The 12,224-nt window shown below is 49.3% G+C and overlaps 3 protein-coding genes across 3 annotated transcripts; 2 read left to right on the top strand and 1 right to left on the bottom strand.

Moving 5' to 3' along the window:
• Nucleotides 1-151: 151 nt before the first annotated feature.
• On the top strand, nt 152-4,262 carry LY89DRAFT_636779 (barren). Its single transcript, XM_018211498.1, has 4 exons — nt 152-491; nt 551-1,148; nt 2,108-3,727; nt 3,779-4,262. Exons 1-4 carry the CDS (start codon nt 400-402, stop codon nt 4,046-4,048), a joined length of 2,580 nt encoding a protein of 859 aa, XP_018076954.1. The 5' UTR covers nt 152-399; the 3' UTR covers nt 4,049-4,262.
• Nucleotides 4,263-4,988: 726 nt separating this feature from the next.
• On the top strand, nt 4,989-6,430 carry LY89DRAFT_728721 (uncharacterized protein; the record flags this gene model as incomplete). The annotated part of the gene is made up of 2 exons (XM_018219293.1): nt 4,989-5,211; nt 5,262-6,430. The coding sequence occupies 2 exons, from the start codon at nt 4,989-4,991 to the stop codon at nt 6,428-6,430; spliced, it is 1,392 nt and encodes a 463-aa protein (XP_018076953.1).
• Nucleotides 6,431-6,994: 564 nt separating this feature from the next.
• LY89DRAFT_728720 (uncharacterized protein) lies at nt 6,995-11,102 on the bottom strand (the record flags this gene model as incomplete). Its single annotated transcript, XM_018219292.1, has 4 exons — nt 6,995-10,381; nt 10,434-10,591; nt 10,642-11,025; nt 11,084-11,102. 4 exons carry the CDS (start codon nt 11,100-11,102, stop codon nt 6,995-6,997), a joined length of 3,948 nt encoding a protein of 1,315 aa, XP_018076952.1.
• Nucleotides 11,103-12,224: the final 1,122 nt, after the last annotated feature.

Raw genomic sequence — 12,224 nt, 5'->3', positions numbered from 1 at the left:
TGACGCCGCCCGCAGTGATCAGGTCAGAATCATAGGTGCCAAGATAGCGCTTCCTATCTCTTGTCTCGGTCGGAGTACCACTGCTCCGGGCGCGGGATGCAGGTGGATGTTCGTTGAACCAGAACAACTTCTGATGTTCCAAACATTAGGGAACTTTCAGCAATGTTTCTTCAGAAGTCACTTGAATCATGAACATAGAATTGATATATTTCATCTGATAGTTGTAAAGAAATTCACAAACCTACTGCCGTTTGCGAATGGGACTAAAATCGGCAACATTTATCGCCGACGTTGCCTAGCCGAGCTCAGGCGCGGTTCTGAACAAAACAAACCGCGTATGTCAACACGGTTCTATCTTCGATTTCACCAACGACAACAACTTGAATTATTTGCTTTACGATGCCTCGAGTTGCGCAAAACCCACGCGGGGCCAGTACTGGCCGGGTGGCCTCTGGATCTATGGCTGCATCACCTTTCAAATCACCTGTAAAGTGCGACTGCCAAACAAACAACACGATACCGGTCGTTCTCCATGCTAATATTGAGGCAGGATTCCTCTCAACGACGATGCGCAAGAGAAAGCAAAGCGATTGCAATCGCGCCATGCTCTGCACGATATACAGATGAATCAGATTAAAGCCGCTGCATCCCCTATGCGAAAACAAGCTACATTCGACACTCCAGAAGGCTCTTCCCCCTCCTCAAGTACGAAAACTCCGCGACGGACACTAGGGAAAGAGAATGATCTCGATGGAGGAGTGCTTATGGTGGGAGGAAGTGCTGTTACGCCCATGAAGCGCGTACCCATACTGGCCAATTTTGAAGAATGGATGAAGATGGCAACGGACAACAAGATCAATGCAGCCAATTCATGGAACTTCGCACTGATCGATTATTTCCACGACATGTCGTTACTGAAGGAAGGTGACGGTGTCAATTTCCAGAGAGCCAGTTGTACTTTGGACGGTTGTGTCAAGATTTATACCAGTAGAGTCGACAGCGTTGCAACCGAGACTGGCAAGCTCTTAAGTGGTCTGGCCGACAGTGGAAACAACAAAAAGAAGAAGGGCGAAAACGAGGAAGGAGAAGAGAGCGAGGAGGAAGTCGAAGACGAGGATGGTGTTGTGAGGAAGAAGCCAAAGAAGCGGGTGAGTTGTGACATTTCTGTTCTGGTATTTTGGTTTGCTATCTTAGTACATTATCGCAGAGTTGCGATCGCGATAAAGAGGTCCGAGCTCTGCAACGAATCCCACCAGAGTGTTGAAGACTGATGTCCCATATAACCTTGGTTACCAGTATTGCTGTCACATACGACCATAGACTGAGGAAAATTGGGCATCCCGTCCGCTCTGCCATACACAAGCCTCAGATCGGCAGATTAGTAGTTGGGTGGGTGACCACCAGCGAATACCTGCTGTTGTATGTTGTTTTTTTTTGCAACTTTTTTCTTTTTCCCTGTCATGTTTGTTGATTGTAATTGGGCGACCAGGCAATGTTGGAAAGTGAGAGCATATGAACCGGTTTAAGCAATCATAGGTTCGTGCGAAAGTGCGCGTTTGTGGTTTAGTGGTTAAATCCATCGCTGGAAACCATCATTCATCCCAAAAGTGTTTGGGCTTGTGGTTTAGTGGTATAATCCACGGGAGTCCGTTGTGGACATTATCACTTTTTGCAAGATTGGCCAATTGAGGCATGCGTCAAGTGCATTAGATTACTAGCTATTATATTTATTTTTGCATTGCTTTCTCACTTTAGCTTGACGATTTTATCGTTCGTTTTTGGTACATTTCATCAGCCGATCTGAGGCTGGTGTACGGCAGAGCGAACGGGATGCCCAGTTCTCCTCAGTCCAGGGTCACAGGAGAATTTGAGCGACGAGTGAAAGTGATCACGCCGCATTACCGCCATTCCCTGGTGCAGCCTTACCATTTGCTCGTCTACTTTCCAACCAAGTCTCACGCTGCCTTGGCACTCGAGTATTCATGGCCATTCCATTCAATCCCTTACATTGTTTATTTGCTCTAAATTTATCGTTTGGTCATACAGTTCCACACATTGTTATTTTCTGAACGCGTTACAATTGAGAATTTAAACTGATCAATAACAGGCACAACGCTCATCCGAAGCAACCTTAGCAAGCTCATTCGCAGCACTCCAGCTAAAGAAATTTGAGCTCGAATTCTCCGTGGATCCTTTATTCAAAAAGGCCTCTGCCGATTTTGATGAAGGGGGAGCTAAAGGTCTACTTCTGAACCACCTGGCTATTGATTCACAAGGTCGCATTGTTTTCGATAGCAGCGACGATGCAGGTGATGCTTCTGCCGAAGGTCAAGGTCGAAGGAGAAAAGATGATGCCCTGGTGGAGGAAGACGAAGTCGATCCAGACTCAATGATTGAAACCACTATGAAGGATGCGGAAGAAGAAGATGATATTGAGATTGACATTGGTGCTCTGGGTAGCAAATTCTTTCCAAATCTCGATCGACTCGATGAGCAAGACATTTGCCCATCTCTCAAAAACTTCGACCTTGGAGATCCTTCTTCTGCTATGGACATCCCATTCTTGAAAGCCCCGGAAGATTGGCGACAGGACAAGGAAAAGGATCAACCGGGTGAGGCTGCCGGTTTGGCGGATAAGTCAGGGTTCTTTCTCGATGATGATAATGCTGCTGGATTTGATGACGATGACGATGGCATGCTCGCAAACTTTGACATTCCAGCGGATGCTGGATTTGGCGAAGGAGGAGAAGCGTGGGCTCGTGATGCTGCGATCGAAACTCGAATGCGTGTCCACGATGGAGGCTTCGACAACGATGGCATGGGCGAAGATGGCGATGGTGAGGGTGCTGGCACTTTCGACCCAGAAACTGGCGAATACGTCGTGTCAATGGATCATAGTGGTAAAACTCAAGGTGGACACGATGACATTCTGAGCTACTTTGATGAAGCACTGCAGAAGAACTGGGCTGGAATTGAGCACTGGAGAATAAAGAAGATCAAGGACATTAACAAGCCTGCGTCGGCAACCAAGCCTCGCAAGGAAAAGGAGCCATTTGAGATAGACTTCATGTCACCACTAAATGCTACTCTAGCAGAGTCGATCTACACCCCAGCATCATCAAACACAGTCATATCTCTCCCCAAGAAGGACTGGAAATCGAAGACAAGAAATCTGCTTCCAGATGATAAGCATTTCAATTCGAAACAATTGCTACGACTATTCCTGAAGCCCAAAGCACGTATGGGTAGCCGCAAGATTGGGTTTGGAACCAAAACCAGCAGCTTTGGCCAACGAAAGGAAGAAGATGTCCCAGAGGGTGAAATGGATGAAGCATACTGGGCACAGAAAGAAGGACCAGTTGGAGGTGACGAGGATGCACCGGCTCAGGGTGACTATGATGCGAACTTCTTCCAAGATGATGGTCTTCCTATGGGAGGTGGTATCGATGACGACGACGATATGGAGTTTGCTGATGCACGAGACCACTTCTCACCGGGTGCTGAAGATCGTGGAGAAGGTGGTATGGCCGGCATCAATAACATATTGAACGGAGGTATGGCCCAAACCATCGAGGGTGAGGAAGGGGCCTTTGGAACACAACTCGTCACCCAAAGTCGGCGATTGAGACCCGAATATGTTCAATATGCTCGTGTCGCGAAGAAAGTCGATGTCAGACGACTCAAGGAAGAATTATGGAAGGGCATGGGTATTGATGATCTTGTACCTGTGAGCATTCATTGTCCTCGTCTATATTTGACTATGCTGACCATTAAACAGAGCGTACCTGCGCAGACCCCGGGACGGTTACCGACTCCCCAACCAGAGATCAAGAAGAGTGCAGATGGAAGTTTGAAGTTTACATCCGTGATGCAGAACTTACAAAGCGTCTACCCCAAACAAGCGATGGACGATATTTCGACCAGTTACTGTTTCATCTGTCTCCTCCATCTAGCCAACGAAAAGGGCCTGGTCATCGAGAAACAGGAGGGGCTCATGGAGTTGGACATCAGAAAGGATCCAACCGCTGAGATCACCGTCGGGGAATGATTGTTTGTCAAGAGTCGTTTGTGTATCTGTATGCGATGGATGGATGCCATTGGCGGCGTTTACGGTGGGACAGGGCTGCATAATGTGAAACGAGAACCTGCAATGATCACCCATTCTTACGACCAAATTTTCCTGACCCTCACGTGAAATCATTCCTTCTCAGAAGATCGCTCGCACCATCACTTTGAGTTATGCATCTGAAGATAATGCCCCAACAAATACCATCAATATGGTCTTCTTCAGCCTTCATGGGGGCGGGAGCGGGCGATCATCTCACCACAGTACTGTATCTAGCAATCAATTTATGCTTCATTCAGCCTCGTCCTGCAGCAGCCCAAAAATAATTGATCGGGCATCCCCTCCGCGCACAAAAGCAAACGCAGGTCCCCCAAAGCAGCCTAGCAGCCTTCAGCCCCTCGAGCCGCAATTGGCGGCCCCAATGCGAGCGCGCTGCCTGCATCCCCATCCTTCCTTCGTTGCAATCAATCAATCAATCAATCAATCAATCAATCCACAGGGGTCAGGGGCGTGCTGATACACCAACGCCCGCCGCCGTGGTGAGATTCCTTTGCTTCTGCTTGCTGGACGGTGCAGTATGTATGTACTGTACTGTATTAGATGTAGCACTGAACCGCAGGGCTGTGTGATAAGTTTGTGGGAGACGGGGGTCAGGATAGGTGGGTTAGGAGAGAGAGCGTGCACTGCGCCTCAAGGGAGGTAAGGTCAGCAATCCTTCGTGTATTAATGATTGTCGTTCCCCACCTTTTTCTCATCTCTCTCTCTTCCTTTTTTTGCTCTTGATGCTTTTTGGTTTCTTCTGTATTGTTGTTGTCGTCGTCGTCGTTGTATGATGCTTTATTACTGATGCTGATTTTCATGTTGTCGTTATTGATATGAGATGAGTTTCTTGTTGTGTTGTTGTAGCCTGGTGTTGGCAATGATGGCTGTTGGGGGCCGGAGTACTGCTTCTCCACGAGGTGGTCCGGTGGATGAGAACGACATTTCTGTGAATTTTGATGCTCCCTCGTTGACGTTGGGCGTGAACGGGAGTGTTACTTTCCATTCGAGTGGAGAAGGAACTGTCAGCAATTACAGCCTTGTCCTCTTGCAGCTACCAAATGATACCTCGAGTTTCGTTGTCAAGATTTTGGACGTGCAGACAGGTACATGCTTTGAAGCTTGAGATGAGGGCAATCAATATTAACATCTATAGATATTTGTATAACTTCCGAAGGTGCGGAGAGATGTGGTTCGGGAGCCATTGTTTATGAAGCATCGCCTACAGCGCTCGTCTCACAGACTATATCTCTCATACTGGATGGTCCAAACGGCAACAACACAGACGTACCACCTACAGCATTGGACAACGTCTTCTACTGTTTAGGACCAAATGATGGCACGCAGGACATCTGCGACTTCTACAGCAGCGTCTTTAACATAGCGGTTGTCGACGGAAGCCCTCCAGTGGCATCTTTCGTCTCATTCCCATCAGCAATGGCAGTCTCATCTACTACCACCGCACCACTATTACAAGTCCACCTAGCTACAACCACTACCACAGATGGCAACAGCGGCCCAACAGCAGCTTCATCCAGCCTCTCCGTAACAGGCACCTCCCTAACAACCATCACTCAAACACCCACCACCTCTCCCACCGCCTCAGCCTCACCAATCACCTCCCACTCCTCCTCCAGCAAACTCTCCACCGGTGCAAAAGTAGGCATCGCCCTCGGCGCCCTAGCATTCATCTCCCTCCTCCTCCTCGCCGCCCTCTTCCTCCTCCGCAAAAAACATGCCTCCCGAAAAACCCTCTCTTCCTCACAAACGCACCCCCACCAACCCGAACAAGTAATGCTCACGCGGGACATGCACACCGACTCCTTCTCCCGAAACCTCACGATGCTCGAAAAAGACCGCGGCAACCCGTCGTCTACAATAACAACGACCCACACCCACGACGCCGACACCCCGCTCGAAAGCACATCCCCTTCGACTATACAACGGCACTCCGCCATCTCGCCGTACGAACCTATCAGTAGTAGTAGCGGTCCCACCGCAATAGCAGCAAACAACAACAACAACAACATTATACCCCGACGAAAACCCACAAACACAAACACAGCAACAACCTCGCCCACAGCGACCTCAGCATCACCACACACGCCGCCGTCAGAAGAAACATTCGAAGCGTACCACGACGTCCCGATCTACGGGGACGCGCGCCACGTGCCGCAAGTCTTCAGCTCGACCCCCGAGCGCGGGGTCGTCTCGAGTCCGTTCCTGGGCGAGGAGACTGAGGGTATGAGTCCCGAGGAGGTGGCGCGGTTGGAGGAGGAGGAGAGGAGGATCGATGCTGCGATTGCGGCTGCTGAGGGCCGGTAGACTTGGTCCTGGGGGAGTTCTTGCGTTTGGTTTTTGGTTTTGCTTGCTGTCTGTTTGATTAGCGATGTGTGTGAGGGGTGGTGGGTGATTCCTGGATCTTCTGTACGCAGAATCTGGATGGTAGGATAGGTGTCGAGAGGAATGGAATCATAATGACACTATAGGAAAGCTGTCTTAATGAACTATCTATCGACCCGTATGGAGATCTCGCTTCTCATATTGATGTTGTGAGTGTACTAGCGTGCCAAGACAGATTAGCCATATACGTGAAATGATCAATCGGAAGCACAAGTATCCAGCATTGCAAAATTTTCTAAAGCCTCGAAAAGAATTCATTCTATTGCCTCTTCTCGCACCACTATGCTTTCTATGCAATTGAAAGAAACCCCTATGCGGCCTGCGCCACCAATGCCTTAATACAAAAAGAAACACCACCTATGCCGTGGTAGTGTTGAAGAAACTCCGTAGAATGAATCGCTTGAAAACCCGTATATAGAAGAAGTCATCATCGTATCCTGATTCTCTTTTGCCAAAACCAACCATGCATCACTGCAACTATGCTATCTAATAACCATGTCCGTGAAATCCGGCATTCCCTCGCCCTTGTCCCTGGTCTTGATTTCCTTGTTGGGGTGGAAAGTATTGCTGCTGTCTGGGTGGATATTGGGAAGGTGATTGTCTTCCATCTGGCGTTCCTGTCCAAGCGGTCGATGGAGCAGAAAATCCACCACCCTGGGCGTAAACGTTGGCTGCCGGTGAGACCCAAGATTGCTGTCGCTGGGCTTGAGCAGCAAAGTTTTGCGGGTATTGACCCATGTTACCGTACTGAGCTTGTGGCATCTGATCTGAATACTGCTGCTGCTGCTGATACATGGCTTGTTGCTGCTGTTGTGCGATTGCTTGTTGCTGTCGTTGCATGATCGCTTGCTGGACAGCCTGACTATTGACTCCTTGCTTAATTTGCTGTTTCTCTTTCTCTCTTGCCTCGATCGCACCAACAAGACCACCACCTGGAGCTTGTCGATTATTGTTCTGGGCCATACTGATGAGTGGTTGACCCGTCATTTTTGCAATATGCTCTTGTTCGCGTGCCGAAAGCGTAGATGCAATATCACCTGACCCAGATGGGGCCAAAGCCACGGAAGCACCTCTGGAAGCCGGCCGCTGAAGCAAATCGGCGGAATTGTTTCGAGAGTGGCCTTGAGGTGGTGTTGGTGTATTCCCACGGAGGGTGTTACTAGATTGCTGTCGTTGATGTGCATAGAGCGGAGTAGCGGTTGCAACAGCGGCACGCTGTTGGACAAATTGTTCGGGTGTAATGGATTGACCGACATTTGTACTCATGGCCATGCCTGGTTGCCATGCCACAGTTCTAGGATCGGATGAGTTGTTGCGGTAATGTGCGTTCTCAGGGGTTGTAACATTGCGACCCGGAGAGGGTTTTGCAGTGTCGAGTCCTCGACCAGGGCTAGGTTGTCTTGGCGCCCGGTCAGGACCCTGGTTAGAAGCAATTCCGTAGCTCTGAGCCAGGCCAGGACTTTGGCTTCGTACTGGGCGATCCGAGGTCAAGTTCAAGGTAGGTCCGAAATCAATATCCAAAGCTGGTCCTTTTCTAGAGTCATTTGAGGTTGTCTTCTCCAACTGCCCAACAGTCTTCATAACACCAGCTCGAGGTTTCTCTACTGATTGTTGTGTATCTACAGAACGCCTTGTGCTGGCATAATCCGGAGAGGTGGTCGATTCTGTGTCTTCATAGACGCTACTCACGCCACTGTTCTGACGCCGCATCTGATTGTCTGGAAGCGGAGTCAACCTTCTATCGTCGTTGCCAATCATGTCGAAGGCAGCTTCGTCAATAACATGGCGCCCCGAACTGTGTGTACTCGAAGCTGTCTGTGCTGATGTTGGAGTTTCGACCGAGTTCTGGGTAGGAAGTGGCTTCCGAGCAACAACACCTGAGTTGGTGTGAATACGAGGTTGAGATGATATGCTGTATGTAGAGTCTGATGATGGTTGGGCACCATGGCGAGGTGGCATTGATGAGGACTCTTGGGAATTGAATACTTGCGGTGAATCATATGTACGGTTGTTGAAGTTTTGAGCTCGACTTGAAGTGGGTCGTGATCCGGGAGGGCTGATATCGACCTGAGCTGTAGAAGGTAAATTATGAGAGTCGTAAGGAAATTGTGGAGGTGGTTGAGGATAATCGGTGTGCTCATCTGTTGGAGCCATAGGGGAAGGTTGCTCGAAGGAAAATCGTGGTTTAGAAGCTGCTACCAAGCCTTCATTCAGACCGTCATTAGCAGAATATTCGTTTGGGCTGGCATCTGAAAGTACCCCTCTCTGTCCTCTCTCTTCGGAGTATTGGCTCATATCGTGCCGTCTTTGATCGTCCCCATCTCTGTAATCATGCCCGACTGCGTGATAGCCTGCAGTTGCCACACCACCTGCGACAGCAAGCTGATTGAGAGTAGTACTCGACATACGGCTATTTGCGCGACGCAGTTCTGGCGAGTGGTACGGTTTGCTCGTTGGCATTGAGCCGGGAGCATGTGAAAATGCTGGTGGAGCTGCTACAGGCTCTGGAGACGTTACAGTTTGTAAGTCTTGAAGTTCTCGTACTGGAGTAGTTCTTGCAACCTGCTCATCCTCGGAGCTAACTCTCTCGGGAGTTGGTGCCATGTCCGACCTGTATCGCAAGCTTGAGCCTTCTCGACCCGACGCAATTCCAATAGCATGAGGAGGTGGTGGCGGCGGAGAATCGTACTGTCCATCATATCCACCCGCGGCTTGCTGATAACGGTCCAAGCCATGAGTCTCGGAAACTGAGCGTTGGTGGGTCATTGGTTGGGCTCTTGGGGGAGTGAACGGCCCAGCTGCTGCAGGAGCAGAATCTGTTCGTGGGACGCCAACGGACGGTTCTTGACCATTGTTCCATGCAATGGACGGAGATGATCTGACAGAGGCGCCGTCGTCGAATTGTACACGGCTTCGAGACGGTCCAAAACTATTTCGAGTGCTTCTTCTGCTGTTGTACCTGCTATTTGCCTGGCTTCCAGCCTCGATTGCTGTCATTCGCTTACACGTCAGCTCCTTCATTCTTTTTCTCCATTCACCCTCTTTCCAATTCTCACTGCCCTGTTCCAAGATAAGACCAGAAACATCCAAGATCTCGAGATAGCCGTATCTACGATGCTTAGGCATTGCGAACATGAGACTGCGGGGATCCGAGATGTCTGCTACCAATCTACCAGGACGTCCATAGAGTCCAAATGTATCGAAGACTGGAAACAGCCAGCGTAGCATCATTTCGAACCCCGTCACAGCTGGGTGCACTTCTGGCATCACAAAAACGAACCCTTCCGACGTCGTAGGTGGGTTTGAATGAATGATAATGGATCCCTCTACCTTGACTAGTGTCGAGGCGTCTATGAGTGGCTTGGACTGAGGATATATAGCAAAAGCGGAGTATGCGTCAGAAATGGTTGCAATAGGCTTCATCTTCTTAGTCTTTTTGGAATCAAAGAATTTGATATCACCCTTCAGAAAGGGTGGTCTTGATCTGTCGTACGCGGATTTCTTCTTGTTCATTTGCTTCTGCAGCCTCTGAACTTCTTTCTCGTCCGGAGGTGTAATGACACACCAACAGCGTCTCCATGGAGTACCTGCTCCAAATCGAACCCGAGCCCAGTCGGCAGTGGGCATCTTGGCGCGGTCCATGATCACATTGATGTTATTCAAAGCCTTGCCCTTTCCAGCAATCAATGCACCAGTGTAAGCCTCTTGTAAAGTAGCATGCTCGAACATAGCAAGTCGGATCCCGGCGGTCCACTGGATTAAGGAATGGTGAGAATTGAAATGGAGAAGGTATCTGTTCTTCCCGGCAGTGGATATGCTAAGAACGTTTTGTAAAGGTGCTTCAGTGTCTGATCTCGTTGGAAGTGAGGTAATCTGGTTTCGGTCAATTTTTGTCCCAATTTTTGAGGAAACGACTTCTACTTACCATCTTGATTGAAGCATCAGTCAAGTTGATGAATTTTGGAAGTACCTCTCCGTCTTGTCCAGCAGCATCAAGCTCTGCAGCATCCCACAATGAAAGGACTGTCCCAACCAATTGCGCAAAGCATTCCGTCCATGTTCTGTCTGCATTGGGTCTGCCATCTATACCAAGAGTTAGAACACAGTAAGATTAACTATTCAAGGTAACATACGAGTGTTTTGATCATCTAGCTTCAGGAAGTATCCTTCTTGATACAGCTTGTTCGCATGACTGTTAAGAAAGGTGAAGATTGGTTGAAGCTCTGGCAGAGTATCCTGGCTTACGTCCATCAGGGGCGGTTGGTACGTTTGAACCATTGACATCGGTCTCGAAGAAGCTCGTTCGCGTTGTACTCGTGGCTGCGGCGACTCCCCGTCCATATTATACGGCGGCTGGGAGCCACGCGCTGGTGTAGCTGGATCCCTTGCAGCATCGTGTCTTAGAGGCTCATGTCTAAAGGACTCTTGTCTTTGTTGTACGGGGGCTGGGCCAGTAGGCGTGGGACTTCTTTGCGCGTCTCGATTGCTACTGGAAAAGCTGGACATAAACGAGAGGACTGGAATGGAGTCTTGGTCAGCAAGAGGTAAATGTAATTCTTCCGCGTCTGCACTCACCTCGACTTCTGGTCGACATCTTGGGCAATTCGAAAGGAATAGGGAATGAGTGTGAGAGATCCTTTCGTGGTAGCCGGCGTTCCGGTGCTACCTTTCAGAGCATCGACACGAATCGCTCCGTCCCTTCCTTTTGTTGCCGGAGAAGGGTAGATTTCCGAGACAACCTTAGGTAATTGAACTGCAGATGTCCCCTTCAAGGATGCTTCGTAAAGTCGTAGAATCGTATTAGGAGGGTGGATGCGGAAAGGAAGCGCAGTAGGTGTTGTTGTCGAGGAATGGGTAAAATTAAGAATTAAACTAGGTTCGTTGATGCTGCTGTTTCCCGCACTCACGTCACTTTTCCCGGGCCGACGATAGCTGCGGCGCTCTCGAACTTGAACCTGGATGCGATCTTCCTGACTTCGACGACTACCGTCAACGACTCGATGATTTGGACCAGATGACAGTTTTCAAGACTTTTGTTTACTAAATCCTTGACGGATGTGGCTTATTCATCAGCCAGAGCAAATCAATCCAGCACGGAATCCTCAGTCTCACGCAACAGCAGCGCAGACCATTGACAGTTCGTATTTGATTGCCCGCATCGGGTGAATCCCTGCGCAGACCTTGGCTGACTGGTGGACGCGTCATAAAAATAGAGGCGCCACACTACAGCGAGCACTACACGAGCGAAGTCACAGCTCCGCGTAACTTTAGTGAGTGATCCCCAGACGGATCTCCATGGACCCGTCAGGTACTCAGATCAACTCATGGCGAATCTCGATGGGGATCAAATGCGAGCGAGGCGAGCTGGGAGCAACACACTATCCGTACAACATTGGATATCAGACCGAACGAGCACGCTGACCCAGTGAAAAACATCTTGAAGAGTGTTTCTCATACGTTGGTCTAGGCGGAAATAACACATGGTGATCAGACCCTCCGGCTTTGACACGAATATCAAATTTCAGACGTGTTTGAAGAAAGAATCGAGCTTCGAGCTCTGAGCAGTCAGAGCCAGATGTTTCAAACAGCCGGAGGCCTTAGCATCGAATTAGGATGGGCATCTAACCTTTTGAGGTCTTGATGAGTTCTTATTAGGTTAAGCCTGTCAGAAGTCCTCGTCAGTCAGTCATAATAAGTAGTAGAGTATGTCTGGTAA

Source organism: Mollisia scopiformis (assembly GCF_001500285.1).
Source record: "Mollisia scopiformis unplaced genomic scaffold LY89scaffold_3, whole genome shotgun sequence".
Taxonomy (NCBI): domain Eukaryota; kingdom Fungi; phylum Ascomycota; class Leotiomycetes; order Helotiales; family Mollisiaceae; genus Mollisia; species Mollisia scopiformis.
The sequence above is the reverse complement of the archived record's forward strand: the minus strand, read 5'-3'. Positions and strand labels throughout refer to the sequence as shown.

What these genes read in the sequence shown, in the direction of transcription:
- LY89DRAFT_636779 (XM_018211498.1), top strand. Translation starts at nt 400, where the DNA reads ATGCCTCGAGTTGCGCAAAACCCACGCGGGGCCAGTACTGGCCGGGTG. An exon ending in CCTTTCAAATCACCTGTAAA is followed by an intron (nt 492 to 550) that starts GTGCGACTGCCA and finishes ATATTGAGGCAG; the next exon opens with GATTCCTCTCAACGACGATG. An exon ending in GGAAGAAGCCAAAGAAGCGG is followed by an intron (nt 1,149 to 2,107) that starts GTGAGTTGTGAC and finishes GATCAATAACAG; the next exon opens with GCACAACGCTCATCCGAAGC.